General features: G+C 40.5%; 1 protein-coding gene across 4 annotated transcripts in view; it reads right to left on the bottom strand.

Moving 5' to 3' along the window:
- The window catches only part of RSPO3 (R-spondin 3), a 63,651-nt gene that overhangs the window by 25,664 nt on the left and 21,482 nt on the right, over positions 1 to 16,505 (bottom strand). For all 4 annotated transcript variants that reach the window (XM_017830613.1, XM_017830597.1, XM_017830590.1 and 1 more), the window contains 2 exons: positions 2,730 to 2,921; positions 1,095 to 1,241 (listed from right to left, as the gene is read on the bottom strand). In XM_017830613.1, coding sequence (XP_017686102.1) covers positions 1,095 to 1,241; positions 2,730 to 2,921 — 339 coding nt within the window. The remainder of the gene's footprint in view (positions 1 to 1,094; positions 1,242 to 2,729; positions 2,922 to 16,505) is intronic.

The raw sequence follows: 16,505 nt of genomic DNA, 5'->3' as shown, positions 1-16,505 counted from the left end.
CTACCACCTGAACTAATAAATATTTGAGAAGGAAAATGCCAAACTAGTGCACATTATTTTTATTCCTACATTACTTCCCCTCCAAAACACTTGATGCCAGGGAGAGCTATGTGCATGATACTGTGGGGGAGGAGATTTCCATCATGGACAGACTGTGCCTAAGTGCTCCCTCGTTGCTAGTGGCTGAAGAGGTTACTGCTTGCACCATAGTTCACAGCCCTCAGCCACCACAATTCACAGCCAATATACTAAAATAAGCTGAACCCTGCTGCAGCTTCGGCGTGCCCATGGGCTGCTAGCTGCACTAGCCCAAGGCAAATATATCACTCAGTCTTCTTTCAGTTGAAGGGGTGGCAGAGGGATGAAGCAGACAGTTAGGTGTGGTGACCTCCAAAACTGACCCTGAGTGAATAATCGGAGCTTGTGAGTCAGAGGCTGTAGATACAAAAGCAGGCCTCTTTTCCACAGCCAGTGAGTCACAGTGACATCAATCTCACTACTTCAGTGTCAGTGCCACCCTATTTGGTGTTTTATTTTCATCCTCATTTTCTGCACTCAGGTGATTATGCACATATACCATTTTGGGGATTGGGTTTTTTTGGGGGTGTATGTTTCCTTAGCATTTTAGTTGCTAGCCTTCACTTTTGTGAAGGTAAGCTTCAAAGTGTTGTCTCATACATACTTTAAAGACTCAGGGAGTACAAGGGAGCTAAAGCAAAACCATGAGTATTTTAATCTTTCAACTACATATGAGGTCTGACACAGGGTTTTTGAACCTTTCACGTTAGTGGTGCTGCATAACACTGTAACAAAGCAAGTAAGAGATATACGTCATTCTGCCTCAGGGCAGACCAAACAGGCCATATCTCCTGTGGCAGAGCATCAAGGCTGTGTTTGTGGGCCACAACCAAGTTTGTACCTCTTGTGAAGCGGCAGATTTGGGCAATACCTTGACTATTTTGTGCTGGGGAATACATCTTGTTCTGCAGAACATTTTCAAGTTGCACTTCCCTGGTGTTGTAACTGGACATGCCTTCCTTAGATTCCCCATCCTCTGTGAGAAAACCAGGCAGGATTGTGGGAACTGGACTTACCAATGCTAGTGCACTCCATCGTGTGGTTGTTGGCTTCCAGCCCATCAGGACACTTTTCAAGGCACTTTCCACTGTATAAGTAAAACCCACTTTTACACTTTGTGCAGAAGTTTCTGGTGAAGCAGGTATCACAGTCAGCTTTACATTCTGAAATGCAAACAGTATACAACAATGTTATTGCTCTTTGCCATGAAATAGCATGGGCTCTCTCACATATACAAGAATCACACAATTCTAGCAATGTCAATCTTCAAAGGAAGCAAATTATATTTAGATCTTCTTCATGGCCTGTACACACAGTGAGGCCAGCCACAAATGACCTCAGCATGGGTGAGGGTTTAAAAAGGATTGCCTGATGCTGAACAGCCTCACACTGATAATCTTCTTGAAGACCTATGCAAATGGCAGACAGAGCACAGCACGTGAGAATAACAATATACTGCTTCTGCCCTACACTGACAAAGCATAGGGACACAAGTACCAGGTCAGCTCCACACTATCTATCGCCATTCATCCAGGAGAAATAAAGATATGCCAGAATTTAGAATCTGCTTTGGACTGTTTTGAATCAACATATCTTTCTTTTTTCTTCAAATGGCTCCCTGATGTTCAATCAGATGTCCTGTAGTATTTCAGGTATTATCTATACGACTACCCAAATTTGCATTACTATTTCCCAGTTCTCAGAAACTTTTAGGAGAAATGCATAAAACCTTATGTATGGCACAGCTCATGTCTGATATGCAAGGCCACACACTGCTAAAAAGTGAGCAAATACTTTACAGTGTCAAGTTACTCTGTAAGACTTTACTCTGGGGTCCATTCATTAAATAACTTTTATTACCAGGTAAAAACTGGGAGAGTTTCTTGGCCGTCGCTCTTATGTTTTTATATCACCTGTGGGATTAAAAACAGTGAATTCAACAACAAAAAGAGGAGTGGGGAGGACATTGCGATCTTTTCCAGTTCATTTATGGTTCAAAATCCATACTGGGGTCAAAATGTTGCCTGAGTGGTAAAGAATAGAGTTGGCTTCTCTGTCCCCCAGCCTGGAGACAACATGAATCAGTAACTTCCCCCAAATCAGGCTGAAAGCTGGGCAGCTGAAGCCTGGCCAGCTTCTACAGGCATTCAGAGGACTACACTGAGTGTGAGACAAGCTATAAAGAGACCAGGGCAAACCACATCTCTGAAGAATGCCACCTGCCATCTTCTGTCCTTGTCTCAGGGGTCAGGCGGGTAAGGGCAGAGGGTTAAACAGCTCCAGCCACCAAGATTCAGCATTCCTCGGTCCCCGCTTGCTCTTCAGTGATGCTGCCGTTCCCTTGCTGCTGGAAGGCAGTGCCTGGTGCCCACCTGTGCTTCCTTTTCACATGGAGTTGTAGAGGAGGAGGCCATCATGTGGATTCTGGGCAGGTCATTCATGCAGAGCTGGGATCCCTGAGCTTTAGGCCATTTTGTGATCTTTCACCTTAGCTTCTTGCTTGGGTTAATATTTACTGCACTACTATAAAGAACTGAACATTAAAGACATGGCCTGTCCGTCTGCTTCTCTGTTGACTTGACTCCTAAGGGAACACAGCATTCAAGAGAAAACAAACAAATCCATGAGCTTCCCCTTTCCCCAACACTTACTTGCACACTTATTAATGTCGGGATACCGTGTCCCATAATATCCGCTTGGACACGAAGAAAGACATACTCCAATCTGTTTCATGCCAATCCTCTCCAGAACAAAAAAGAGCCTGGGCTTACATGACAGGCATCCGTTGTAGTCAGAACATGTAGCACACCCTCCTTGGCAACCCTGGCTCACGTTAGGATGCACTGAGAAGACAAGCATTAAAGAAAACAAACTGTGAGAGAACAGGACATTAGACAAGACCATGAAATAATGGTTCCTCTGTACTTCGAAGGGTGGGCCATCCATCTCTCTGACAGCATTTAAAGATTGCTTCATTTTTGCATAACCAATCTGTGTTGCTTATGACCTGACTCTCCATTTCAGAGATTATTTCATCGGCATTAAAAAAAGAAAACCAAGCAGCTCAGCTGATATGTTCACATCTTGAAGAAATAGCTAACAGCAAATGATATTTGAAATAGATTGTATGGAACAGCAGCATCCTAGAGAACATTTATTTTTCTTTTCCTTATTTTCAGTGGCTTTTCTGCCTTGTATGCATTTGGCTCAGCAGATAAATACATGTTCACTTATCCCTGCTTTTCCTAGTTGGATGATTAAAAATCAATCTAGTGTGTAATTTCCTTCATTGACTAATTGCTATTTGATTAAGTTCTGCTGTGCAGGAATATGCCCTTGTAAGATCGGACGATAATTTGCCTTAATAAAAAGGCACGGGAGAGCCATACTTCTCACCCTCCTTCTTTTCCTGGAATGTTCTCTGTGGCATGTTTTTAATCTCTAACAATTACAACCTGATGTTTAGACTTAACTGTGGCATTTACCCTGCTCCGGTCTCAGCACGGAGCATAGGTAGGATTATATTTGTCTTTCAATTGAATTGTTCTAATTCTTCAGACAAGGAAAGGGAAACTTATTACACTCACTGCTTAAATTCTTCAGGGGCTTGGGGATAGCAGAAAAGAGGATGCTATTGCAGACTATCTTTTCAGTAGCAGACATTAATCAGTGCATTACTTCTCAGTGGCAGAGAATAAAGTTTTGCACCTTCCTGTACTTTAGAAGTTGTTAGCTACTTTTAATTTCTCCCTGCTTGCTTTCTTAAATAAATTAGAAGTAAAAAATAATCAAGCATCAAGTAGCTGCAGACCCTGTGTCCCCTCTTTTTTGGTCTTGTCTTGTACAAAAAACCCAGGCATTTTTCTAAGTGTAAGCTTTCATCTCTCAGCCTGAGACATCTGGTTATATTTCATATATAGGAGAAATACAGTCCTCATTTGCATTTGTAACTTGTATTTGTAAATATCAGCAGCTTCCTGTTTTGCCTTCTCCTCAGGCCAGTGGTAATTTTATAAATATGCACATGCCATGCTTTGATTGTCTATTTTAGTGCTTTGGTTTAATATCCGTCTTCAGACACTGCTAAATATCTTGCATACACAATGAACTTGCTTTTGTCAACTCCCTTCTGTGGATCCCTTGGAGTAGACCAGAAGTCCATATGAATCCATGGCTTATGTGTTGAGAGGCACTACTGCCTGTTGCTCAGGTGGGTTTGCCTAGCAAGGAAGTTCAGGAACACCTCTGTACTTTGTTCACTTACACTCTTGGTAGAAAAGACATGTCCCATGAATGGGAAAAGCATTCCTCTGTGCTCTGAGGTTTTGATGACAAGTCCTGCAATCTGAAGAACCTCAAAGGGAATTCAAGTTCATTTTTTCTCTTTCATTAATAAAATGAGGAATGGGGGTTATTTCTCTCAGTAGGGCTGAACATGGAAGAAAAGTGCAAACTTTGACCCTGATGTGCATAACAATTCCTGTGAGAACATAAGAACCCAGTTCTCTGTGTGCCTCAAAGTACCTATTTTGCAGCACAACCTAGAGGAAAGTGTTTTTACCATGAGGACACAGCACTACTCACTATGAGAATAAATGGCATTCTGCATGGTGAGAAGTTGCAATATAAATTCAGTTATCAGACTTGCTTTCACTAGACTCTCAAAATACTGAGTACTCAATAAATATAACATATTTCTTTCTGAAAATATTCCAAAGGTACAGAGCTTATTAATTTTGAAATTAAGAATTTGGAAAATAGTTTTTCTTTTCAAAGTTAAGGAAAACCTCCTTGCCTCTCTCTCCTCTGTCTTGTGGATCTTGTAGGAAACTACTTTCAAAGGAAGACAGAGTAATGTGATCTAAGGAGCTGATATTATTTAAAAACTATCTGTGACTTTCCTTCATTAAGTCTGACAGATGAAAAAGAAGCTGAAGTACAAAATATTTGTCATCAAAGCTGCTATATAAAATATGGATGATCACTTTTGATGGGAAACATATTATGTGCGAGCACCTGTGACATGTCATTATGAATAGATTCTCTTGACAGAGAAAACATTATGTGCAACAGCTCTGAGGTCAAGCTGTGTGCGAGAGACGAGACAGGCAATACTTTATTATCAAAATATGATAATTCTCTATAGCTAAGATCCATTACAATTTCCATCTCCCCTTTAACTGCACAAGTATTAAATATATACTCCTAGCCATTTCCACAATTCCTGCCTCTTTTTATGCATTCCAGATACTTCTTATACAAATAACACAGCAAAAAAAGAAAAAGCCTGTAGTTCCAAATGGAGAATTTTATTGCTAGTGTTATGAAGCAAGGCATAAGATAAACTCTGGAAGTCAAGCTCCATTTAAAGGTTGATTTCATGTCATGTTATAACTAAATGCATGAAGCCAAATAAGCTCCTGTTCTTGGAAATTCTTAGAGCAAAAGTGTCGTTGAAAAGTCAGAATTAACATTTTAAGTTAAGTAAGCGTTTTTTCTCTTAAAAGCCATTGAAAGGATGCTTTTTTGACTGTCTCCAACTGTGCCTGGCATTTCTTTGAGACCTGTATCTGTACTGTATCTGTAATAAAATAGTCTCTCATTGCACTTTCTCTGAATGCTAGGTAGACCCTTATTCTGGCTCAGGCAACAATCAAAGCAGGGACAGCCAAGCGCTCCAGAAATTGACACTGTTTAAAAGCACAGCACTGGGCTTTGTCATTGAACCTGGGAAAAAACAAATGGTGGAGCATGTTTGAAATTAGGCATCTCCAAGCTGCAGCTGAAGATCTCATTCTTGTTAACTCTCAGCCTCCTCCCTGTCTAGTTCAGATCCAGACGCTTGCCTGATCTCTGCAACATAGGGCCCTCCCCTCCTGCAAAGGCTGAGGGGGATTGAAGGGGTTCCAGAAGGAAACAGAGCAAACTCAGGCTCTAAAACATATTTCTGACACAGGGAGGGAACTTATCACTGCTGGTTACAGAACTGGCCCTTACTATTCGTCTCTCAATGCAGCAAAGTGTTAGTGCCTGCAGATCTCAAGTACTTCAGAAACTGCACATCATAACCCCGAGGAAGCAACCAGAAGTTTTATCCCTTCTTCCCCCGTATCAGAAACTGTGAGCCCAGAGTTTAAGTGATGTGCTGGGAACATAAACCCTATCTGGTGAAATCCAGTCATGGTACACAGGGTGTAAGCATTTCTTCAAATTTCTGTGCTTAGGTCAGCAGTAGAAGTGGGTAAGTAAAATATATCCACTTTAAGAAATGCTTTGAAGTCTGCAGGTGAAAAAGCATTAGAAGAGCATAGACCACTTCTGTTAGCCACAAGTTTTAGATGTGGTAAGAGGGACAAAGAGAGGTCCAGTGTCTTGGCAGAAAGTCAGGCACTGTGGTCTCATGGGTTAGACACTGGCTGCAGAACCAGGAGGCATTGCAAATAGGTCCAAGAAATGCTCTGGCTAAATACTCTTGCTTGAACCACTTTGTCTTTGGTGCAACCTGCTCCATTATAAAGACATATAAAACAAAACCCAAAAATTTCTCCACAACTTTCAGAACTGACTTCAGTGAGGATGAAGTATTCTATGCATGGGCTGTAGAGATGACCCTACCAGCCATCCAGCACTTCTGCCCTCTAGTATTCAAACACTCTGAGCACAGTGAAATCATAGACTCTCAGGGATGAAAAATGCAGCGCAGCAATGGGCAAAGCAAGTGGTGGGAGCCCAGAGACCCACAGAGAAGCTGCAGCAGATCGTCAAAGGTAGACAACTAACGTAAGTGCAAAGTTACCCTTACACTGGGATGCATTTCATTTAAAGAAAAAACAAAAAGCCAAGAGGCAGTATATTTATCTAGGGAAAGAATCAGTGTTTGGGATTCAGCTGATGGTGGTGGCAAAGGCTCACCTAGTCGCTGTCTCTGCATCCCTACCTGCATTACTCTGCTGGAAGTAATCACGAGCATCAGTTCCCATGCAGCTTAATGCAGATGAGATTAGTGCTCAGGAACTGCTCAGTGCCATCAAATTGTAGGTGCCAGCAGCCTTGCACCCCAGTAATTTGTGGTTAGCAGTGCATACAAACAGAAGTCTGTCCGTGGCTTTCTTTTTTTTTTTTTCCCACCTGCATTATTAGTCTGCAGTATTTATGTGTGGTAGCTGCTAACATCATCCTGAAGGGAGATCAGTGTCAATGGGGAAAGGCTGCACCTTTTTTCCTTCTCATGTCATCAGCTAGGAGTAGTACAAAGTATGTATATGCAGACTTGTGACTGGCTATAATTCTGTAGCCAATAAATCTGTTCTTCCTTTTTTTCTTTTTATAAAACTTAAATACTGGAGATTAGGGAAGACCTTAAATTAATATTGAACTATTTTCTTGTCCTGTCTGCCTTTAAACCCTTTTTTTTTCTCAAAGGCCTCTTTTTTTGCAAGGCATTTGTCCAGATACTACTTTTAAGTCTCATTAGCAAATGAAATCTCAGAATATTTTCCAAAGCTCTACTCTGGAAACAATGAGTTGTGGTGTCTATTAAAAATAGAAAGTTAAGGATAAGGAGCTGCATTTGAATTTCCAATGATGAGGTGCTAGACTTTGACCATATGCAGCAAATAAATTCTAAACCTTTGCAATGACATTTTTCAATCAGTTTTGCTTTATTTTTAGATTAAAATTTATGGGATAAAAAAAAAGAAAACAACAGAAAACAAAATGGAGGAGGAATCCAGCTGGGCACATGTTCTGACAGCCAGAGGAAAAGCTCAGGGTAGAAGAATATTCTTTGCCCATTTGCTGCAGCTGAGGTGCACTGACTCATCACTGCTCTCCAAAGACAAGATGTCCATTTAGAAGTTCGCTCTTGAAATGGATGTGCTAGGCAAAGGAAATCCATCCCTGCTAGAGAGCTGCTGCTACTCCTGGTTTCTCAGGCGTGCGCATTCTCACAGGAAATATTTTCACAGCATAGCTGCTCTGGAATTCAGCCTTCCCAGCTGGGCTGTCCCTTGCCACAAGACCAAACCCCACCTCAGCTTTACCCACCACACAGCACCCACGCAGACACTAGCCCTTTTGGTGGTGGCGATTTGGGATGGGATATCCCCTGGGTTCTCCTGTTACTCGATTGCTCTGTGTGCTCACTAGCATTCCTTTCTTTTCCTCTTGCCTAGTGGGAAGCAGCTGCCTGTGGTGGTGGTCTGAAAACAATACTTCATGTAAAGCAGAGCTACTCTTAATCATGTGGACTGTCCTTTAGGCAAATGTAAACAGCATTTGGCAGTCAGCTCTTCTAATGAGAAAGTCATTAAGGAATTCAGTTTGCAAACCACAGCGTATTTCCTCAGACTCTTTCTTGGACAGCATTTCTTTGTGTAGAAATGCATCAGAGGTGGGACGGACAATGGTGCGGCGAAAACGCTGAACCAACGTGTAGTCAACAGACAGTTACGGAGCAAAGACAAAGCCCAGGAGGGGTAGGACAGCACCAGGACAGTCAGTATGCATGGGTTTGATAAAATTGTATTATCATTGCTAAATAGATTCCCAGCTTGGGCCAAGGTGAAACCGGAGCTCAGTCTTGCAAGCTAAGCTCTGCTTGATCACTTGGCCTTAAATCACCTGCACGGACTTGGTGTGTTGTGATGGTACAGCAGCTGGGCTCTGTGGGGAAGAAAGACCCATACATGACAATCACCACATTGGATTGGCCATAAGTTTTCTGGAATGCAACTGAACCAGTGGTGATAGCTGAGGAATGTGGACTCTCTGTCCAGCCTCCTCAAGATCTACAGGAGTCTGAGCCAGCCGCAAAAGAGGGAAAGAGGAAAATCAGTCTAAAAGTCAATTGTTAATGCGTTAATGTCATCTATTTCTCTTTGTGATTTGTGCTTCCCAAATACTTTAAGATTTCTTTCTAGGAGGGTGGTAGCTCCTCCAGAGATTTGCCTGACTTGGATTTTACTTCAGAGCATTACTGCTTTCTATGGTACAAAATACGTCGCAAAGAGGATCCTCAAATGTCCTCCTGTGTTTTGAGGGAAAAAGATCCCATGAGGACTGCAAAAGAATTACCCAAACATCTGCCTGGCGTGACAGAATGTTTTCCTCCTCAAGAGGCACTTCACATCTGAGGGAAAAGAAACCAACCTATTTTGTTCACCAAGTGTCAACAGTTCTAAAAAAGCAACAGAAACATGAGTATGGGACTGTCCCACAGTCTCAAGGAGTATCTATAACTGTTTTGTAGTGGTGCCTACGAGCAAGGAGGCCCTCAGCCCAAATGGCCAAGATCTCACTGGCGATTGCCTCATCATTATTAAACACATGTCTGGCAGAGTGATCCTGAAAATTAAGTATACTGGCAGCCAGAACACATTTCCCCTGAATTCGGTTAGAAAGAGCATCAACAGGCTGAAAAATCTCACCAGGGGTGAAGAGTTTTGTGCAGTCTCCTAGCATCTTCAGCACAACAGAAATCAGCCACAGCAACCACAAATGGCTCCTTGTCATTCCAGAGAGTTTTGTAAATAAACTGAAAAATTCTTTTCATGGAGAGAGAAGGGAAATTGACTTCTTTTTTCCCACATACTACAGAGCACCACCAAAATTCAGGGATGCAGGAAGTTTAACCAGTGTAGGAACCAGTAAGAATCCCTGAGACAAGCTGCTTTAAGCACCCTGGTAATGACAGTAAAGGTAGGACCAGGTCATGCAATACCTTCTCACCTCAAGTTCTAACTCCTATAAGCAACTACAGATCTTGATTTTAGAGTCAGCTGTAGTTGTTTCCAATACTCAGCCTTCAAAACTATACATTATGATTTTTTTCTAAAAATGCAGATCTCGCTTACATTATCTCCTTATTGTCTAGATAAAAAGAGCTGTTATAGAAGGACAAGTATGCTACTATGAAGAATAATAAACTGATAGTTGCATTAACCAACATGCCATGACAGTTGTGAGACTCAGCTACTTGCAAAGAAAGCATCTGTGCTCAGATAAAAAGGAGGCGTGAGTTTTGGAAAGGGATTATATTTGATGCACATATATTTAGACAGAACTTTAGTACTGTAATCCTGCAAGATGCTGTCATGAAGATCCACAGCTGATTTTACACTGTTCATACGCACACAGAACTGTTTTTAAACAAGGTTGTCAACATCACTGTGACTCCCTTGACTCCCCAATCTCTTCTCTACAAGAAATGCATGCTTCTACCAAGTGAAAAACCAAAAATACACATGCTCATTTTTCAGAATATGCAGTCTTTCTGTTTGCTGCTTCACGGTAGTGCCCAATCTACCATTTATATGTTTCTAACAAAGCTCATTGGTGCTCAGATTGTTCTGGTGGCAGCACAGCCTGTCTCCCACACACCCCATTTGCTTCCCCTGTTTTGTTCTCTTAATACACTGGAGACTTTTATTGTTGTGCATTACACAGATGCTCGTGCATTTCCAAGCTGTATAAGGATCACTCAGCTCATACTGTCAACATTACACAACTACAGTAGCATTTGCAAGTTTCTCATTTCCCACAGGGTCTTTTGAGACCAGAGTTTTTCTCTCAAAGTTTTGTTTCAGTAACCACAGAAAGAACAGCAGGATGTAACAGATTTTACTTTCCATGCCGGGGACTAGGGAGAAGGGTTTAAACAGTAAAAGCCTGTAATCCCATGTCGAAACTATGATTTTCTACTACCATGTTTATAGCGTTAAAAAATTAATAAGCCAGACAGCAAGCCAGCCCACTGCCTTGGCAGTGCTCAGATGTGCCTTTGGTCAATTATTTAATATCCTCTCAATTTAGTGTATCTTTTAAGTGGAACTGATCAAAAGTGTGTACTGAATGAAATAATTTTTTCTGTGTAATGATTAAATTCATACCATACTGAAGCTAACTGAAGGCCCGAAGTATATTGTTTGCAATGGAACTGTTCTGGACTGATGCCTGCAAACATTTAAATGGAACCTATCTCTTTAAGTTCAAGACTCACATCAAGATTTGAATGCAGAGTACAGACACTAAGGAGTACCACAGTGCCAGAAGATCTCTAAAAATTGTGTTCTACAAAGAGAAACTCTGATCTCAAATTTTCATTAAGGAAAAGGCTAACTTCTCTAGGCTGACTGGACCATCCATTTATCAGTGACATAAGTTGAAATTAATAATTAAAGTACTAGCTCTAGTGACTGCTCTTGTGCTGCAGTAGTGATGCATATGCTACCAACACTCAGCAAATGATGATCCAACTGCTTTTACCTTTCCCTCATGTCACTGGGACTCATGCTAGTCTAAAAGAAAAAGAAGTAAAGGTTTTTGAGACCAAAACATGAACAGTATGATACGAAACAGAATGCAACTCTAGTGGAAAACAGAAAAGAGACATCATCACCTCCCATCTTGGACTCACCGACAAAAGTCCTGGCCCATTAAAGTTAATGGCAAAGCTCCTATGAAGAGACAGAGGTGAGGATTTCACTTATTTCTTAATTGATGTTAGGGTAGTCCATGGTTCTGAGTAGCTGTCTGATTTTTAGAGGGCAGTGTGATTGGATGGCCTGTTTAGATTGGGATTAAATAATACAGTGGGCGAGATTTAAGTAGACATCCGATTCTTGAGAGACTGAGTCAGTTTAACAGCTCCGTGTGCCTGGCTCTTCTCGTGAAGTAGCTATGAATGGCACGTAGTTAGGGCTTGTTTCATCACCCCTTCTGCGCTGCCCTCTCTTTGAAGTCTGAGCCTTTCCCTCTCAACCGGCTTCACTGCAGCACACACTGACCCACATGAAAGAAATTTAGTGCTCACACCGAGCATCATTCACTTCCCCAAAACTGTGATACATCTGACATCACTGCAATGATACGCAACAGGCAGTTTACCATCAGGCTACAGCTGTGCTACAAAGTATTTGAGCTGAATTATTGGGGTGCTGATGATGAAATCAAGACTATCATCCATTTTGTGCTTAAGCAGGTTAATTTTTTATGTGGCGGTATACCACCACTTCCCTGGGGATTTGCATGCCAATCAGCTCAGTTGATTGCAAGAGAAAATTAATTAAAATTAATTAAAACTGCTTATTTTTTTGTTTGATTTTAGTTAATGTATCATCTGTAATAGTATGTTTGTTATCCCAAATACAATTAACAGTTTAATGCTAACACATCAAACTTTCCAGATAGTTAAATTAATTGAAAGCTTATGCACAAGCTGTATTTGAAAAGAGAAGGTGCAGACTGCTCATGGCTGTAGGAAACTGCTGTAGCCAGTGGCTGCACAGACCAAATGCCCTGTTGTCCCTTTGCTGCCACCTCCAGAGTACAAATCACCCCCTGCAGTTACTGGGTCAACGCAGAATGAAGACAGGTCCCTCATACACACCTTCACACTCATTCTTCCTGTTAAAAGGAGCCCCATGGCTATCACCTCCCTTGCAACCTAAGGCTAAAAGCTGCCAGGCTGCTCCAACCTCTTGAGAATGCCGTGGAGAGGATGTGCGGCAACCGGGAAATCAGTTTAATTCATTAAAGGTCTTTACAAATGTTTTACTTTACTCCAATGTCTGCACATAAGGATCACTCCTAGGGAATGACAGGAATGCTATTTCACAAGGACTTTTGACCATGGGATTTATGCAAAATTGCCATACAATGCAAAAAAGTAAATATTCCACAAAAATTAAAAGATAATCTCATTTACTTAGTTTGGAATACATGGTTTCAGTTATTTGAAAAAAATGTTGACAAAATTTTGTCAAAGCTTTTTAGCAAAATATTTCTATTTTTAGAGAGTGACTTGTTCTAATGGAATTTTATTGCATCAATGATTGTTCAAGTGGCTTTAATTTGAAATAGTGATAGTAATATTGTAAAGGTGATAAGGAAGTGTAAGATACAAAATTTCAATTTTAAAGAAAAAAGTGGGAAAAAAATAAACTGAGACCACCTATTGACAATATTAGGTAAAGAAAAACAACCCCCCAAATTTAAATAATTATGTATAACATCAAGAATTAAGTATCTAGGAAATATAGGGTTAGCATTATGAGTCTTGTTAAACATTTTACAGTAAGAACTGTAAAGTCAAAGGTTTTGAAGCCACCTTAATGTTTCTCTACAACAGCAAAAAAAGGGGGACTTTTTTATTTGTCTGATATATTATTTAACATTGCTGATGCACATCCAAAGGGACATCTGACACTTTTCATGCATAACTGAAGAAGCAGTCTTAAAACTATACTTTTGCTAAGGTATTTCACTGGTAACAATGGCAGAAAGTCATACAATTTAGGCTGGATCACAGCAGCATCCTGAGGGCACATGTTTAACCTTACTCTGCACATGCAAGTACAGATTTGTGAGACATGTCTTCCTACCCAAGGTGCTGCACAGGCAAATGATCCATTTGCTGTTTTGTGTCCCAAGAGAGATGCTTTTTCGGGTGACAGATGCCTTAGCCAGCTTGCAAATTTCCTTGGCACTTTGCAACGTGCTCTGTTGAAGAACATTTTTCTAATAACTGCAGTAATGAGGAAGAGAGGACTGTTCAGTTCTGTTTTGTCACACTGTAATATAATCAAGTTAAGCTGATGCAGAATAAATGATAGAAATAGAACCCATTACTTCAAATAGAACTGCCTAATATAAGTTATACCAACAATTAGTTAGGCTTCAGTGAAAACAAAACATCCCTTAGATATTAGAAAAACATGAAATCACAGCAGTTATTTTTAAAGCATCCAATATGATGAATATTTGGCAGCTTGACTGGTGGCTAGTGGCTTGCGGCACCACGTTGGGCTGCCATGAGACAGGGCTCGGATATGAGATGACCGCAACAACACCACTCAAAATGCCAGGCTGCTGCAGAAAAATTGTGCTAAAAAATGTCACAAGCAGATGCCAAAATGGAATAAGTGAAAGGAAAGTCTGAACTGTGCCTTAGTATGAAAACATCCTTATTAACTGGCTCCTTGACTTCCTGGAGCTGCCTGAAGTCAAGTCATTTGCTTTCGCAGAGGTATCAGACTGTCACCCCAAGTACCCCACAAGTACATGTCCCTAGTGACAGCAATCAAAATTATACATGAAGGGATCCAGTCCTGGGGTAGAATGTTGGACCCAGTTATCAACCTGTAATTTGTAGACTACCAGAGCCCTGTGTAATGTTAGAAATGAGGAAAAATTATTGCAATGGTACCAGTTCCCCACCCCCAAAGCAAAAAAATACATAGTTCAGTACACAGTATGGAAGACAATAAAAGCCATAGGTGAACTTTCAACATCTAGTTACTTTGTCTTTCTCTAACAGCACCACTAAGTTATGTGCTTTTGGAGAAAATTAGGGGTTCTTGGATCTGAAAGTTTGTAAAGTTGCCTCGTTATGGTACCTTTCCAGCATTGGAAAGTTTAAAGTATTAGCATCCACATTTTCAAACCCAGGGCCTCCAGTGAGACAACTGATCTCCTGCTTCATTCCTATGTCAATACTCTGTTTTTCAGAATGCCTGTGGAAGATGTAGGTGGTCAGAGGTCTGACAATGCAGCTATTTATTCAGGAGTCCAATCAAAGGATTGTTGCTTCGCTTCTAGAGCCAAACTTAGAAGTTTTAGTTTTGTCATCTTTGGGCTTCAATTTTTTTGTCTGCAAAGGAGAAATGATACCTATCTCTTAGGATTGTTGAGGTGTTTAATTCATGGATGTTTACAATATGTCCTCAGCTTTGGCTGAAATTCCTGGCTTCTTTGCACATGCAAGCCTTCATGAGTGAGTCTGTTCCTGGCACCACATTAAACCTTGTTTTATACGGGGTTCTTTCATATACATCAGATTGTTATGGGCACGACTACTGAGTCATGGGTGCAAGTGTGGTAACAATTTATTGTACTCATTTGCACAACATTTCCATGCACAGATTTCAAAGGCAGACTGAGACAAGTTGAGAAGCCAGTTCTTTTAACTTTCTGATTTCTACTCTGTGACTGAAGAGATTAGATTATTGGAAAACATGCTATTAGCACTGGCTTGCAGCCAAAGGGTCTGCTATGCATTCTGCGAGGGGTGCTGTACTCGCTGTAAATTAAGGAAAAGAGCTGGGTAAGTTACTCCAGTGAGGAATGTTCCCCTTGGGAATTGTTCACAGCAGATGAGAGCTGTGGTTGGTGAGCAAAGAGCAACAGGGAGAAGAAAAATAACAAAAAAGGTCAGAAATTTCGGGGGGAAAAAAGGCCCTTTTTCTCCCTACACTGAGCAGCAAGTTAACAAGCTTTAATGTTTCTTGATCCCTTTTATGCTACTTTCTGCCTACCCAGACCCAATTGGAAAAAAACAAACCAAACAATTACCGTGTAAGCCCATGCTTAAATTCCTCCCCATTTGAGAAAGCACATCAGCTTATGGTTACCTTCACACATGTGTTACAGACTCCTTGACTTCAATTAGACTTAAATACCTGATCAAAATTAAGGACGCATTCTTGAATAGAGGCTGTTGTGTTTGGAGCAGACACATATCTTCCTGAAGTAGGCAAAAGCCTAACTCTTAACATACTAACTTTGAAAATAATGCCTTGAACCTCTCAGTAATAACTAATTCAAAGTCTAAAATATTTTCATTTTTTAACTTTTCAATAGTTTTAGGTAATTTTGTAGGGGAGAAAAATAATCAAAATATTTTCAGCATAATGACCATATTTTCATCGTATTCCAGAGAGCAAAACCATTTTCCTTTTCTCCTTTCTTTTAGAAGATTGGAAAAAAATTCCCTAATACTGCAGAGAAAAGCATAGCTATGTAAATTCAAAAGACTTATGAAAGGCTTCTAGTACTACATCATTAACTTTTTAAAATTAATGTTCCTGCATTTTAAATGACTGCTATTATGTCTGGGAGTAAGATTCCTACAGTGCTTGGAGTCAGCAGCCCTATTTCTTTGTGTCTCAGTGTGAGACCCAACAAAGATGATAATTTCAATGCTTTTTGAATATAAAGATGTTCAACTTTTAGATTATTAAGTAGTTTTATAAGGGGCTACTAAACTATATCCTCATAGGAAGGCAAACAGATTGCTTTGATTTTAGTAAGAATTGAACCAGCATCCTATAAAAGGGGAGACCCAAAGTGTGTTCATTAATCTCTAAAGTATCTTTTTCAGCTTAAATCTGCTGTTTGCTGTGTAATACTTTCCATACCAACATCATATGTAACACTCCATATGGAAAAAAGCCAGTACCACAAAGGTGTTCTCACAGAAAACTAGAAAGAGGTGTTCAAAGGAAAGATAAGTGAAAAGGTGGCCAGATGACCAGGGAAAATGATTACAAAGTTTATCATGTACATGGCAAAAAGAAAAAAAGTATAATTATTGCAAACTATTGTGATTTCAACCATCCTTAAACACCCTGAGAAAATCATATAATTAC

This window comes from Lepidothrix coronata, unplaced genomic scaffold (genome assembly GCF_001604755.1).
Source record: "Lepidothrix coronata isolate B3197 unplaced genomic scaffold, Lepidothrix_coronata-1.0 Scaffold5, whole genome shotgun sequence".
Lineage (NCBI taxonomy): Eukaryota > Metazoa > Chordata > Aves > Passeriformes > Pipridae > Lepidothrix > Lepidothrix coronata.
This window is presented reverse-complemented; position numbering and strand designations above follow the sequence as displayed.